The 16378-nt window shown below is 41.1% G+C and overlaps 2 protein-coding genes across 2 annotated transcripts; one reads left to right on the top strand and one right to left on the bottom strand.

The window, feature by feature from the left end:
- Positions 1–267: 267 nt before the first annotated feature.
- Positions 268–4136, bottom strand: LOC135502634 (tektin-1-like). Its single transcript, XM_064795586.1, has 7 exons — positions 4036–4136; positions 3247–3439; positions 2879–3044; positions 2493–2621; positions 2143–2286; positions 1681–1903; positions 268–1330 (listed from the first exon to the last, which is right to left on the bottom strand). The coding sequence occupies exons 2-7, from the start codon at positions 3434–3436 to the stop codon at positions 974–976; spliced, it is 1209 nt and encodes a 402-aa protein (XP_064651656.1). The 5' UTR covers positions 3437–3439; positions 4036–4136; the 3' UTR covers positions 268–973.
- An 804-nt stretch (positions 4137–4940) lies between these two features.
- LOC135502647 (tricarboxylate transport protein, mitochondrial-like) lies at positions 4941–12954 on the top strand. Its single transcript, XM_064795605.1, has 7 exons — positions 4941–5320; positions 7950–8160; positions 8490–8575; positions 9007–9144; positions 9542–9762; positions 10083–10156; positions 10398–12954. The coding sequence occupies exons 1-7, from the start codon at positions 5206–5208 to the stop codon at positions 10504–10506; spliced, it is 954 nt and encodes a 317-aa protein (XP_064651675.1). The 5' UTR covers positions 4941–5205; the 3' UTR covers positions 10507–12954.
- Positions 12955–16378: the final 3424 nt, after the last annotated feature.

Raw genomic sequence — 16378 nt, 5'->3', positions numbered from 1 at the left:
CTGATGTGGTTCTGTGGTGAAGACTCAAAAGAGCTTTGATGGCAACCCCTGTGCCTGCTAGCCAACTGAGTTTTGGCTCCAATTGTATCAACAGATTCTTTCTGTGTTCTGGGGATGTTTTGATGAGGGGAATCAGCCTCAACAACAGGCCCCAGGTGTCTAGAGCCCACTTCAGGGCAGCCTGCAACCGTGTTAATAACAAAAGGCTCTGGCTCAACCTAAGGACTTGAGTACATCATCAATCAATGAACAGAACTGACATGAAACCTTGTATCAGTTTTCAAGTTGTTTTTATTAAACTCGTCTAAGTGAAGCTACTTATTTACAGGAACATTTTGATATTCAAATATACAATATAAACATTGGTATATTCATCTTTACATGTGCACTGCTCATGAACATAAATCAAAGAATGTATTCATAAGGCCTGTGAGGGTTGAGATCATGATAGATCCAGTAACATGAAACATGAAAAAACATTGTACACAGTTGAAATAAGTACTACACATTGCGCACAAAAACTTTCGTAACTATCCTGAACAACGGAAAACCATGGGTTTGTATGTTGCATAAGATAATGGAGGGTTTCAAGTACTTGTATGATCAAAACAGAAAGTATTTGATGGAGAGGAAATAACTCAAATGTTTGTCATGATCATCACAGCTTGTGTGCTTTGGTTGATATTGATGTGAAAAACATGATATTGAAAGTATTCAGTAATGAAACTTGAAAACGGAACAGTTTCAAAGGCTGACTGAGTCCAGAATTTCAAATGATTTTCAGTCAAATTTTAACACTTCTTGCAGTCTACATCAGTAGACTACTGATCATACTGAGTAGCTTCAATGGTGCAGTTGGCAAGCTGTCGGTATCATCAGTCAGTTCATCAAAAGCCTCGCCACAATACAATACACTTTTACAACAGGATGGATGGACAATTTTATTAACATGCTTTTAACTTCAGAACAAAAGTTAAAATTTCTCGATGCTTATGCTTTTTCTCATTCCCATGCATTGGACATCATCAATCATCAATGTGTTTGATTTAATCTGAATATCTTCCTCGAGTTCCAGCTGTCGCCTAACAAGTCCTTTCAAAGAAGCATTCGACTTAACAAGTGCATCCCTAAGTGATTCCACTGAGGCATTGATCTGATGTACCTCTTCGATAAGACGGTATTGGACAGCATCGCGACACAACTCAACATTTGGTCGACCTTGTCTGATGTCAAGACGAGTCTGGGCAAGCTTCATTGGTGCTTCCTTGTCGGCGATGTTCTTCTCAAGGACAGCGATGTTTTCTTCCATGTTTTTGATATCGGCAAACACCTAAAAAATGGAGAAAACATTGTGTTTGAAGAGTGGAAATTTGAAAGAATTTATTGGTGTAAAACACCTGAATGATGATATACCATGTCTTTTTCAGCTGCAAAAACCGATCTGCATAACACCAGTGACGTGAGTTCTTCATTGCTTTCGTCACACTTCCGACTGACTGAGCATTTGTTGTGGATGGCAGTCGAAGCAATTCAGCCTTTAGCCCAAGGAATTGAGCTAAGCAAAGTGAAGTGTGTTGCTCAGGGACACAAAAAATTCTGCTGATCTTGAATTCCCGACGCTGGTGATTGATCGCTTCTAAGTCTCCCATCCAACCACCAAAAACAGTAACACTTTCGTACCTTGGCAAGATGGTCCTGAAGCTTTCCCTTGGTGTCCCTGGTCTCATCGATTCTGCAGTTGAATGCTGTGTTGACAACCTCGCACTGTTTCTTCATGTCATTGGCAGTTGATTGGAGGATTCCATCAATCAGGGAGCGGAGGTTGATTGAGTTGCATTTTTCGCGTTCAGCGTTGAGGATGTTTTCATCGGAAAAATCTTCCCAGTCTGGTGGAGTCACGGAACTAGAAGGAAAAATAAAATCTATCAATGAATTTTAAAGATCTCTTCATTGCTCAATGATTGCCTCTTTCCGACTGGCTAGGCCGATAAATCACGGTGAACACTTACCAAATTTGATAAAAATTTACCCACCATGGGCCAGTTATCACTTGCCTCTGTCAGACAGACTAATTCATGGTTAATGTCTGATTTTTGTCCTCGTGACCAAAAAGCTAGCTATCGGCCTCAAACATCTACTTACTTTGCATCTATTTTGGCCACACCATCTTTGAAGTGAAGTCCAGCCGAGTTATTCCTCAGTTCTTCACAGTATGCGTCGATGTCTAAAGCTGAGCCCTTGTCCTTGAGATCTTTGTCAAGTTTGTACTTGGCCTTTCTGTTCAACCTATAATTCAGAAAAGAGAAATGAATATATTTGTTTGGCTATTCAGCATCGAACTTCCTTTCTGTAAGGTATGAGCAATTACGCATGATATCGCTTGATTAATGTTTGGTGTGAATGAGATATGTGACATGTCTTCTTGCAAATGGCCAAACAAGGAATCATTGCTTATTTTAATAATCAACATTTCCAAATTATTTAAAAGTTACCTTATCTGTTCATCGGTTTGTTCTAAAGTTTTCTGGAGCAGGGCCATGACTCCCTGGATCGTCTCAACCTCCTTCAAGAGTTCTTTCTGGACATCATCATGGACCAGATCTATATCTTTTCTGTTGATCCTGTAAATACAACAGCAATAATTTAGTTGCTGTAAATTTCTAAGTCACTTTGACACGTTTGTGAAGTTTTCTATAAACTATCACTTCAGTTGTTCATGTCACCTCATGTGAATTATGATCTGGTTAAAAATCACAACTTTTAATACCAGTCCATCCTGAGGAAATCAGGAGTAAATATTTGCTTCTCCGACCCTGTACAAAAGATGAGGAGTAATCAGAAAGTCCTAAATTGTCAGTAAAGAGCAGGGGTGAATTACCTGTTTCGTAAGCACTCCTGTGCAATATGTAGAGGTTCCAGGCAAGCTTCAAGCGCTTTTTCTAGTCTGACTTTGTATGCTAACAGATTGTCCGTTTCTGTTGTGATGTCATCTAGTTTATCATCTAACTCCTGTTTCCAAAATTTAATGTCGTCTATTCTTTGTTCTGAAAATGATTTAACATTGACAATGACATGGTCATGATTTGACTCCAAAATGTTTGAATGGATTGTCAATTTGTATTGACACATGTAAGACAAAGTAAAAATCTTTTGTAAGTCAATGACTAGGCTTGCTGCCACTTTAGCCAGTCCTGTATGATTGAGATAAGTCTCTTTTGGTCCAAATGCTCTAACTGAGTAACTCACCAAGTTTTTTGTTCACATCCTTCTGAGTCTTGTCTGTTGTACCAGCGGTTTCATCACACCGCCGTTGCGACTCTGCCATCAACCTCTCAGCCGCAGCACGTTCAAGTTCGGCATTTTTGTAATTTGTCTTGTTTGAGTGGGTCCACTCAGGATGAGTAAAGACAGGGGGACCGGAAAGCAACTTGGCCATGGTCTGAAAAAGAAGTGGATTGGCTGATATAATACCATACATTTATGAACTTTATAAAGAACCGAGGGCTAGGGGCCTGGCCTACACTGATTGACTGATGAAAAATGATTACAATTTTCCGTTTGTGCAAAAAGGACTTTGCAGAATTGGTTTTACTGGTTTGTTGCAGCATTTCTTGAGGTAATGTCAGTCAGTGATTCTGTGAATGAAGCCGCACAGATCAGACTCATGATGAAGAGCAATCATCACAGTTCGACTGCACACTGATGACGTGGTGAATGACAGAACAAACACACACTCAAAGTCAGTGCTGACACACGAACTGTCATACGAGTACCGATGCTGGAATACATGGTAGGCTCAGACTATGTGACATGTAAGATGTAGACCCTATGCTACGATGTGTAGCCTATAATAGGCAAGGCTAGGCTATACAGGCACCAAACAACAGTTTTCAACAAAAACTATTGGCATAGGCCTAGGCCTTCTTTGCCCAAGTTATAGTATAGGTCGAAAAAAGAACGATTTTAAAGATTTTCAGCATAATTCTTAAACACCGACATTAATCAATCGATAGTTAATGTGTTTATCGTACTCACCAGTGTTTGAAATATACCAAAGGACCGAACTGAAGGCAAAAATCAGTGTAATATATTAGAGGGATGGTGTGTATCTTCCTCCTGGTTGTGTATTGAGAGCACTTGGCAACCACGGTTGCTAAAGCAATTTGCTGTAATTTGATTGGCTACTAGGCGTTGAACACTGCCATCTCCCGTCAAAAGTCTGAACTAGAGTTGTTTACGATTAACTTTAGATGGCGCTGCAAGCAATCACAGGCAATGAGATGTGAAATGCAACCGCTTGTTGTCTATCAGTAATCACGTGCATGGGGGACAAGACCAAACGCTTACCGCCAGGATTATTGAACATTGCATTGAAGACGCTTCCTCTGTGCTATCACCATTTTCTCACAGTTGCCATATAAACATTCATGTCAAGAAGACGGATGAGCACCATACTCTCTACTCTGGCGCAGTGAATGCAGTGTCGATGAGGCGGTCATGTTTGAATATCCTTCCTTGTCCTGTGACCAAATTCTTACTCAGAGTCATCATATTTACCCTGTAATGTTTCAATAGGGTTTGGGTCACGTACGTCAAAACTTGGACACAATTGACGGCATGTCTCTGTCTCAACACTACAGCACACAGCACAGGCAGCCACACGCTTACTCTGGCACAGTAGTGCTATCATCGGGAGTGCGATGAGTTGGTTCTACTAAATTTTACTACTATAACTTTATATCTTCTTTGCAGAATCCCACCTGACCTTACAGTAACCAGACTTACTCAAAGACATAAATGAGATCGAGTTCAAGCCGGTCATGCTCCGGACATTCATCATCAGTAGGCCCTATTTATTGTTGAGAGATAAGTAGGTCTGGCTTCTTTTTGCACATTTTGCGCATCCTGAGGTTCAGGTTTTACTCTCTCCCATACAAAGATTGAAATAGCAAGTGCGAAGAATTAACAGGTCCATGAGGATGCGTTTTGGGTTCCTCTTGGTGACACTTTTCAAATTTCCCGCCAAACCGAATTTAGTCTATTTTCTATTGCCGGTGATTCACCAGCTGATCGACTGACGAATCAGGCGATTTCAAGGTCAAGGTCAAGGTCAACCCAGCAGATCAACGTTTTGTGTTTACCAATTTGACCGATGAATTCCGTCTTTTTTCGCTTTATGAAGGCGTAACAAGATATAAAATCACAATGGACAGACCGAGTAGAGTTTCTTCTAGCCCTTTCATGCGGCCTACATCGCAAAGCATGGCTGCAGCACCTTCTGCAGGGCCACAAAACAAGGGTCTAAAAGGCGTCATTGCTGGTGAGTATCACATATCACAGTATGTCATGTGTACATTTTTGTATAGGCCTATGTACGTATACCGTCGTACGTACGTGTACTGTATAGTGCATGTTCACCGGTACCCGGCATGCGGTGGCGTGTGAACTGTGTTAACCAACGTTCCTGTCTGACATCGACTGGTTTGAGCCGTGTGTTTGGGGGAAAGGGTTAATTTGCAATCCATCCAAATAGACCTGCACTCCATCCAAATAGACCTGCACTGAACTGAGCTGTTGCCATCCACAACCAAGAGCAATCTTTGCTGAGTTCGCTCTGGGGTGTGACAGTTGAATGAATCCTCACCACTGACTGAAATGCTTGGCTTCTTGATTGATTGCTCAAATAGACTGCGTATTGATTTCTTCCTGAATTGTGTTCTCATCACAATTGGACGCCAAGGAGACTTCCTTCCACATGCAGTGACTTGCAATGCAAGTCAAACAGACCTTGGCATTACCATTGCAGACACTGGTTTAACCCTTCAAAATGAACAGTACTAAATTACAGTACTGTGCATATCATTAGCTGAGTAGTACTAAGTAGTACAGTACTAGTACTGCTGCTTCAGCATTCTTAATAATATTTGTTTATTCATGGTTAAAAATTCTTGATCTTATCATGCTTATAGAAAAACCCACAAGGTCAATTTTTCCCAGGTATTGATGAGCTTATATTTGGCTCTGTGTACCATACGTAATATTATAATTCACACTGGTGATGAGTCAAAAGGGGTATGTGGTGATGATTTGGTGCACGGTGAGGTCTCTCGCAGTTACAAAATAGGAAACATCAACTCAACCCATAAAAGATGAATCAAAACAAATCTGTCTGTCTCTGCATTTTCTCTCCAATCAGCAGCCACTTGTACCCAATGGTTAATTTCATCAACATGTTGATTCTTGTGATTGCTGTTGATTCATGGGGGAATGTGCCACTGCCTGATTGATTGTGTTTATTGATCCGATTACCTAAGTGAGAGCTAGCGGGTAAATCACCACATATTCCGTCATAGTTCAAGATATGTGCATGAATGCTATCAGTAACTAGACAATTTAGCCCAATCAGAGCTCAAATCAATTCTAGACAATTTCATTAAGTAGCGCCGTGAGCGTGACATGACATGGTGAATTTGGATCAGGGCAAAGTCTGTTTTGTAACGTGTCAGCTAGAGCTGAATTGCTTTTCAAGGTAACGGTAATAACATGAAGGACGTTCACTTGTCATGGGGAGTGAGCATACATGGGTATAGGATAGTTTCAGGCTGAGAGATGGGATGTGAGTCTGTCCTCTCCCCTGTCCAATGCCTGAATTTTTCCTTTACTCAACTCAGTCAGTCTGAGTGGTTGTGGCCAGGGCTCATATTTACCACACAGTTCCAATCAATCTGGTGCACCAGTTACGGGAGTAGGACACATAAATTGCACCTGGCTGGCAAATCCCAAATCTCCATAGTGTATGTAATGAATTAATACATGTAGACTGCTTAGTTGCAATTCCTGTCATGCCCTTGGCCTGGGAGATAAGACATGTTTTTGAACATTGAAAATGTGTCTTGATGTAAAGTGAAGTGTAGTGTCTGAATTTACAAACAGAATATTATTGTACTATGCCCGATAGGATGAGTCTATGATGGCATGATTGAATTTAGGCCTAATCAAATTTAGAAAAATCAGATCACAATTCAATGCCATTATCTGTGCATGGTTTATGAATATTCTGTTCATGATGATCCTCCCGAGTTGTCTTTGGCAGGTACAGTTCATGCTATTGACTAATGCTACATTGCCAGGTTACTGGTGGTAAATGGTGCATGATATCAACCTGAATACTGTCTAAAATATTCATGGTAAATTTTCCATGATGCATCATCTCGAAGGACATGTTGCTCTCAAACCCCACCAACCTTGCATGCTTTCTATCAGTGTAATCTTTATTGATCCAGTGGATCAAGGCAATTATGAGGCTGACTTCATGAATGATTGAATGATCACATTATGTCATTACGTGAGATGCAAGCAACTCTGGATTGTTACAAATGTCACTGGGAAGAGTCAAAGACATGATATCAAAGACTCACATGTGGTCAACACTCCTTTAAAGGCTTTGAATCAGCAACTGGCAGAAATTTGAACAAAACTTCCAGATTATTTGTACAGTTGTGTACAGTATGTGTATATTGAGCTCATTGGACTGGAGTGCACAGATCTGCATGCTCACCAAATACAAAATCAGGAATTTTGTCTAACTTCTGCCCAATCGTTCTACTGAGGGTTAACCAGGCCGAATGTTGCTTTGACCCTCAAATGTAACACATGATGTAAATCTCTCCGCCTTCATGTATATATTGTTTTATTGGCTACATGTGTTTGGCATTGATTCTTCTGCACAATCTGTGGTTCAGTTAAAACACATACACATGTCTCCCATATAAAAATCAATCTCATTCAAGAAGTTAGACATCATTTATCAATTTGTTATTTATCATAACCTTGGCTGCCGCTACATGACACTGGCTGTCACTAGGGTATGCATATCGTCATCCTCACAATCCGTTCACATCAAATAATGCAACTTGAATAATTCACCTTCTCAACATTACTCCTTCCAGGTGGCTTTACCGGTGGTATTGAGGTATGCATCACATTTCCAACAGAATACGTCAAGACCCAGCTTCAACTTGATGAGAAAGCAGGAACAAGTAAAAAATATACAGGCCCCATTGATTGTGTAAAAAAGACTGTAAAATCACATGGGGTTAGAGGATTGTATCGAGGTCTCAGTGTTCTGTTATATGGTTCTATACCAAAGTCTGCTGTTAGGTAAGGATGATGGCAGGACTATTATGACAACCAGGCAATTTTCCTCTATAAGTCTACATACAGAGGGCTAGAATGGTTTTAATTAAAGCACCGAGGCCACTGGCCTTCTACCCTCAGATTTTTCTTTCTGGATTTCTAATACATGTATTTTGTTGGCCAAATATTGAAATCCTTTAAAAGGATACATCTGGTTTTAACCCAACTTTTATCTTCTTCTGTGCATTCGACATTGTCAGTCAAATGCCTCCAGTCGGTAGTTTAAACCCAACCGTTAGGTCTAATCTATCTTCACCTGCAAATACTGAAATATCAAATTCGTGACCATTCAGGTTTGGAACTTTTGAAGCACTCAAGAAAAGGAATGTCGATGAAAATGGATTCCTGCCAACAAACAGAAAATTATTATGTGGTCTCGGTAAGTTTGTGTATACTAAAATATGTCATAATGACCGAGGTCAGTGTTCTCTGGTAGGCTAGCCAGCAGCTTGCCAAATTCTGTCATTGTCTTCTGCCATTGAATCAAATGTTATTATAGTAAATGTCAGAGCAAGTTAAATTGAAGGCGTTTTCTTGACCTTGTCAGGGCAGAAGCACAGTTTAAAAGATGTGTCAGTGCAGTTCAATGACTCAATTGGTTTCAGATGACAGGTAGCTGTTAGTTACAAAATGTGAAGTCTGTGCAACTTCCACTCTCGATTTAATACTGTATGCATTGTACATAAAAAACCTGAGCAAAGAATAAAGTTGGTTTTTGACTTTCCTTTTTCTCAGATAATGAAAATAATTCTTTAACAAACTGTGGCCCTTTGGTTAGCTTCCGTGACTCTTTCGTATTCTTTGTTGTAGGTGCTGGTGTTAGTGAAGCCATTTTTGCTGTGACACCCATGGAAACTGTCAAAGTCAAATTCATTGACGATCAGACGTCTAAAAATCCAAAGTTCAGAGGATTCTTTCATGGAGTAAGATCAATAATTAAGCAGCACGGTGAGTTCTATTTATACATTATTGATCATGAGCCTAAGGGAGCTTTGAATGACATGGGTCTTTGGTCTACCTTGTGAGTCTGAGAGAGCCGCCATAATTACATTGGTCTACTACTGTTAGGTTGATAATTAGTCAGTGCCTCTAAAATGTATGAGCTATGTATATCATGGCGGTAAATTGAAGATTCTGAAGAGTTCATGTGGCTGCTGGTCATCATGATGTAAATCAGCATGAAGTGTTTTAACATGGCATCACGATCACCAAGAAACAACTCTGGTTCGTTATTGAAAAGTGTAATGCTGATGACCAGTTGTGACTTGACGGAAACATTTTCTTATATATTTATATTTACACCATACTTCCTGGCCTTTAAACCCACCTTGTCCGCCCCTTCCAGGTTTTAAAGGAGTGTATCAAGGTTTAACACCCACCATGATGAAGCAAGGATCAAACCAAATGATTCGTTTCTATGTTGTCGAGTCATTAAAGGATGTGTATAAGAAGGGAGATAAGGATAAGCCAGTACCCAAGCTTTTAACAGGGTGTTTTGGTGCTGTGGCTGGGGCCTGTTCAGTGTATGGTAATACACCCATTGATGTCATCAAGACGAGGATGCAGGTATGCAATCTGGAGTAGGAGCTGCTCTGGCCACGTGGCTTGGACTCTCAGTTCGTAGTCAAGAGGTCCCTGGTTCGAATCCCATAATCGGTGTGAGACTCTGGACAGGTGTCTTTGTCTAACTTGCCTCACTCTACCCTACTTCTGTGAAAATCAGCAAGTTTAGTTCAACAAGTTTTGTTCTCAGATCATCACTCGCTCAGCATGATAAAAGAAAAGTAATGTGCTACAAAAGCGTTGAAGGTCGGATGACCTTGTGTGAGTTATTCAGTCGCTGAACCAGTTAATCTCTAACACTCTCCATGATTGCTCTTTTACAGGGTCTTGAGGCTCACAAGTACAAAAACACCTTTGATTGTGCTTACCAGATCATGAAGCATGAAGGGCCAAGAGCGTAAGTAAAACCCAATAGAAACTTCACCCAAGAGAAAGGTGTAAACTGCCAAATTGTTAACTCTGAAGTTACATGAAGTTAAACCAAGTTTAGGGTAACAGCCTGAATACTTTACACTTATAACAGTAGCTTTGTTTGTTGTCTGTCCTTGTAATCGTTGAGGTTTTGTCATGAGCAGGTCAGTTGTTTCCAATTATCTAAATTTGTTGCCTTATGACTGAATTTACTTTCTCTCTTTCAGCTTCTACAAGGGAACGGTTCCACGATTAAGTCGCGTCTGTCTGGATGTTGCCATCACATTTATGCTTTACGATTCAATCATGGAGCTATTCCATAAAGTCTGGAAATAGTCATTTCTGCCATGATATCTAGAGACTCAAAGAGGAAGCAATCAGCGTACAAGCCCAGTAATGCTCTGTGTGACCTTTGTATTGGTAAAACTAACAGTATAAGGTACATCAAGACCTGTGAACAAGAGTTTGGTATTGTAACCCGCATTTCTGTCATTTGGAGCAAAACTGATTGTCGTCTGCCCTTACCGGCTTGCACCAGGTGAAATATTGTCTTAGTTGTCTTGCTCACTGATAGTTCAGCCTGAGGGCATAGTTAAATCGGTTCCTGGTCGTCTCACAGATGGCAGCACAGCAAAGACAGTCTCGTCTGCCATGTTGGTATCACGTCACATGCACTTGCTTGGAATGTTCAATTTCATTTGTGATGTGTTGCTTGTAACTCTATAGATTATAAATCACAAAAAAGAAGTTGCAAAGTAGTGACAGATTGATTTGTAGAATCTTGTGTATATTGGTGTCCACGGTTGATAAATGTATTGGTTTACCTTAGAAATATCCAGTACATGCTTACCTCGAGAGGAAAAGACTACTACACAGAAGAAGCAGTTTTATTCCAGTATACCCCTCCAACACTATGATGGTGGGGCCTTGCTCTTTTGAAGGTAAAATGATCTCTTTGTCCATCGTGATGTCAGTAAATGAAGAACTGCTGCTCATTGAGAAAAACTGATCCAAATTTCTTTTGAGATGTGTTACGGCATTGAATTCAGCGACTAACTGGAAGATCCCCAGGGACCAGCTAGTTGCAGTAAGAGTGGGCTGCATACCACACATATTCATTTAGTTTTTGCCTGATATTTTAGTTCAAAACCCTTTGGACATTCGTTGATCTTAAATTGTTTTAAAGTTACACATGTAAGTGCTTTTGGTTGTGGTATGTGGTTACATGTGTGACAGTTTTTAGTTGTAAAGCAAATTGTTAGCATTTATGACATACCGGTAATGTTAGCTTGTAGATTAAAAATTGATTTAAAGAAATTGCACAAAAACACTGGATTAAGGTTATGAACCATTAAAAGTTTAAAACATACTTTAATGTTAATTAACATGTAATGTGCTAAATGTTGTAAAGGCCTTTTGGCATTGCCATAATAAAAGGCCTGAAAAGGTTGATGTAAACAAAGGTTGTGGTATATACATGTAGTTATGTATTTTAGTAGGCAGTTTAAGAAGTTTTATTTCTGGTTTGTTTGTCTTATTTTGAAATCATGAATTGTGTTATTACTTCATGTAGCTGAAACAAATATTTTGAGTGTCATTGCAATATGCTAAAACCGACAACTTGGTGTCCCTGTTGGGCACTATCAGAATGCAATACCATGTGTCCCGATGTGTCACCGAGTCAGTAATGCTAATGCATTAATGCATTTTGGGTTTTTGTACAGGTTGAGATGGAGGAACCTTTACAAAGTTGTGCAAATTCAGATAACATGTATTTTACCCCTGTCAAGACAGTGTGCTTTCTCAATGATAACAATAAATGAAAGTGAGCTGGTCCAATGAGCTTCATTGTATCACAGATGTATTCATAATCTGCTAGTATTCATGATTTAAGATTCCCTTCTGGTTATTTTCACTACCTCATGTGACCTCAGAGAGACTGATATATTGTATAATAGAAAGGGAATCTCCTCACTCATGGATTCGAATACTAGTATCCATAAGTTCATTCCAATGCAAGTCTCTGTTTATAGTAAAAAATTAAAAAACATATTGCTTTTGCATCCATTTGCTAATGAAAGGCACAGCTTCTCTTCCTGCTCCTTCGTAATATCATTTATTTGTGTTTTCAATTCAAGAAAACTACAAATTCTCTGTTGATTTAAGTAACAAATTTTATAACTTAGGGTAAATAACTCAATGTTGAATTTTGCATGTATGATGCAAATGGTTTTAGAAATGTTAATCAGATAAAATTTATTCAAGGAAGTGGTTACTCTATGGTTGTTGTAGGAAAATAGTAACGCAATATTCAAATCAAGATAATACTAATTTGTAATGATTCATTCATGGACTGTTATTATGATTCTACTACAAATGATGTAATGGGACTAATATCCTGATCGATGAGTTGACAAGATTCTACTTAACCATTTCAGAGGCTGCGGCTCCTTGGTACTGCAGCCCATACCAAATCGATCACAGCTACATGTATTCTAATCTAGAGAAGTTTAGCTTTCAAACGGCATGCTTCATTAATGGAAAGCTGAGACAATCAGGCAAGAGTTGTCAATTTTCCATGAACAATGTCCCAAGTATAAGTATGGATCTGTAGTATGTTAACGTCGCTGTTGTGTGATTAACAACATTTTAGTGTCATGATGCTATAGATTGCATGTATGAATGTTTGTAAAGTTCTGTCTGATCCGAAGAAAATAAATATGCTCATAATTGCTAGGGAATAAATAATTTGAAATGAACTGAAATAAAAAGTGAAATTTATATAGACAAAATTATCTCACTCAAGTTTACTTACATGTACAGGTTGTGACAAGAGGAAATATGTGATTTCCTCCTGGTTGTGACTTCCTTTCGGTTGTGACATGTCTCTTTGTATTTTGTTATAAGCTATGACCTGTCTCGGGTGATGTTTATTGTGAACTTATCCTACATTCTGGTAGTTGTGACTTTGTCTTGAGTGACGGTTGAAAAGCCCATGTGCAGCTCTCCCTCCGGTGGCTAAATTTCTTCAACATGGTATGTGACCGTCACAGACCTGCATGGGCATGGGCGAAGTTGAGGCAATATCAGTCGTACATTCTCCTCTATTGATATGGTCGTCGGGTTTGGCAAGTCTGTGACAACAGTGGATGCACTCCAAAATTTGTTGTCCTGAGACAAGTCAGGTTGTGACTTTACAATATGTGCATGTCCCCAGTAGACTTTGTCTGGTTGTGATTATGAGTGGTTCTAGTTGAATTGGCCGATTTCCATCGAACAAAGTGGATTGGGAAGTTGTCTCCAAGACATGTTTTCGAGAGCAGAATCACAATGATGATGATATTGTGTAGCAGCAGGAATAGTCCCCCCATCTTTCTGAATTTGCGGCTGGTGAGACAGGAGTAAGTGTCCTGGCTTTCGCAACTTGTCCCCCTGTCTCACACAAACTGTGGCTGGTGAAGCAGGAGGTATAGTCCCTGTCTTTCACAACGCGTGGCCGGTGTAGCCGAAGGAATGGTACCCAGTCTTTCACAACTTAAAAGTTGTCTCTCTCGGACTGTGACTGTTGCAGGAGGCACAGCCTCTTTCACAACTTGCGACTTGTGAAGCAGGATGAATAGTCCCCCGTCTTTCATAATTTGCGGCTGGTGAGACAGGAGGAATAGCCCCTATGCTGTTTTTCGCATCTTGGTCTCCTGTCTCGAGCAAATTATGAGTACAGTGGTGAAACAGCGCAGCTGTTGTAGCCAAAGGAATAGTCCCTACTCTTTCACAAATTAGCAGCTGCCTCTCACAAACTGCTGTGACTGGTGAAGCGGGAGGTGTAATCCCCCTGTCTCTCAAAACGTGTCGCCGGTGTAGCCGGATAAATTGTCCCCTGTCCTTAACAACTTGGTCCCCTATCTCTCACAAACTTAGAGTGGTGAAGCAGGAGGTATAGTCCCCTGTCTTTCACGACACGTGGCGGTTGTAGCCGGAGGAGTCGTCACCTGTCTTTCACAACTTGGTCCCCTGTCTCTCACAAACACGAAGCATGAGGTATAGTCCCCTTTCTTTCACAACGTGTGACCGGTGAAGCTTGAGGATAGTCAACTCTCGTTAACACCATCATAAATTGTGACTGGTGGAGCAGGAGGAATAGTCACCTGTCTTTCTCACCGACGTGTGGCAAGTGCAGCCGAAGGAACGGTCCCCGTCCCCTGTCTTTCGCAACTTCGGCAGTTGTCTTTCACAAACTGTGACTGGTGAAGCAGGTGGTATAGTCCCCGGTCTTTCACAACTTGCGCCTGGTTTAGCAGAATGAATAGATCCCCGTGTTTCTGAATTTGCGCCTGGCGAGACAGGAGGAATGGTCCCCTGTCTTCAACAACTTAGCAGGTGTCTCTCACCAATTGTGAATGGTGAAGCATGAGGTATGGTCCTCGGTTTTTCACAACTTGCCCTTGGTGTAGCAGGCTGAATAGTCCCCCGTCGTCTTTCCTGAATTTGCGCCTGGTGAGACAGGAGGAATAGTCCCCTGTGCTGTTTTTCGCATATTGGTCCCCTGTCTCCCACAAACTCTCTCTAACTGATGAAGCAGGAGGTATAGCCCTCTATCTTTCACAATTTGGTCAGTTGTCTCCTTCAGACTATGAAACAGGAGGTATAGCCCCCAGTCTTTCACAATTCTCGACTGATGTTGCCGGGGGAAAGTCCCCTGTCGTTCACAATTTGTTCCGCTGTCTCTCACGAACTATGACTGGTGAAGCAGGACGTATAGTCCGATGTCTTTCACAACGTGTGGCCCAGTCTTTCACAACCGGTGACTGGTGTATCAATAGCTAGATATAATCCCTCGTGGTGTTTCACAACCTTCGATTGGTGTGGCATGAGGAATAACCCCCGTCTTTAACAGTTTAGTCCGTGTCGCCTCTTATTATTTGTTACCCTGTCTCTCACAACCTGTCGCTTATGGCGCAGGAGGCATTGTTCCCTGGTCTCTCACAACCGGTAACTTGTGTAGCAGGAGAACCAGACCCCTGTGTTGTGTCCTCTGTGGCTTGTGTGGCAGGATGATTATTCCCCTATCCTTCACAACTTGTGGCTGATGGGCAGGAGGAATAGTTCCGCATCTTTCACAACTTGGTCCCCTGTCTTTGTGGTGTAGCAGTAGGATTATTCTCTTCTCCTTCGCAACGTGTGACTGAAGCGTACGAGGAATATAGTGCCCTGTCTTTCACAACGTGTGACTGATAGGCAGGAGGAATAGTTCCATATCTTTCACGACTTGGTCCCTAGTCTTTCACAACCTGAGGCAGGTGCAGCACGAAGATTATTCCCCTGTTGTTCACAACTTGTCGCTGATTAGCAGGAGGAACAGTGACACGGCTGTGACATGTCCCTATCTTATTTTAATAGGTTGTGTCGGCCTTTGTCGTGATGAAGTTGCAGATGGCAGCACCCGAGAACAAACTTCTTTGCTCGGACCTGGCTAATGGAATGGTTGTACTACTGTACTTTCTTATTCACTTATGATAAGATTTGACCGGGGCGCGGGAGTGTGGTGTGAGAGACGTGGCATTAGTTTGATCGCGATCGGGTGAAGACATGCTGATGAGTGTTTAGGTACAGACACTTCTCAGAGTGAATATTTGCGCTGCAGTGGTAAGGTTGTGGCAATACATCATCTAGGCGAGGACGAATGCGACGAAGGCACAACATGGTGTCGAAACGAAGAACGCCCAGTGCATGGATTGGTATGACCCTTCAATAGTTCGTGATAACATAGTTTCAATGCCAGTCTACGGTTAACCTGGGTGACCACTGAATATGTATCAGATGCTCCTGTAATATGTCATGTTGTCCGAACGTCCTCCCCTGAGACTTGTCATCAATTGATATCTGCTTGTCAGGCGATTCATTACATGCTGTCTTCGCATTGTGATGGACAGGTTGTGCCGATGTGTCTTTAAGCCATGGATTGGGCTAATTGCTTTATGTAACAACCCGTCCTTTGTATTTTGTCCATTTGGTAAAGTGGCCACAGGACGTAGTGATATGAGATCACGCAGTTTTGGAAAAATTGATTTCAATTTCCTTCTTTTGCTGCAGATTGCAGAATGATATACGTGATCGCATTACATTCCAGGCGCAGTGGTTACGGTTGCGATGGTAGATTTATTTACCACGATGGAAGGACAATTTTTCCAGGGGATATTTAAAACTGTTA

The sequence above is a fragment of the Lineus longissimus genome, chromosome 2 (genome assembly GCF_910592395.1).
Source record: "Lineus longissimus chromosome 2, tnLinLong1.2, whole genome shotgun sequence".
NCBI lineage: Eukaryota > Metazoa > Nemertea > Pilidiophora > Heteronemertea > Lineidae > Lineus > Lineus longissimus.
The sequence above is the reverse complement of the archived record's forward strand: the minus strand, read 5'-3'. Positions and strand labels throughout refer to the sequence as shown.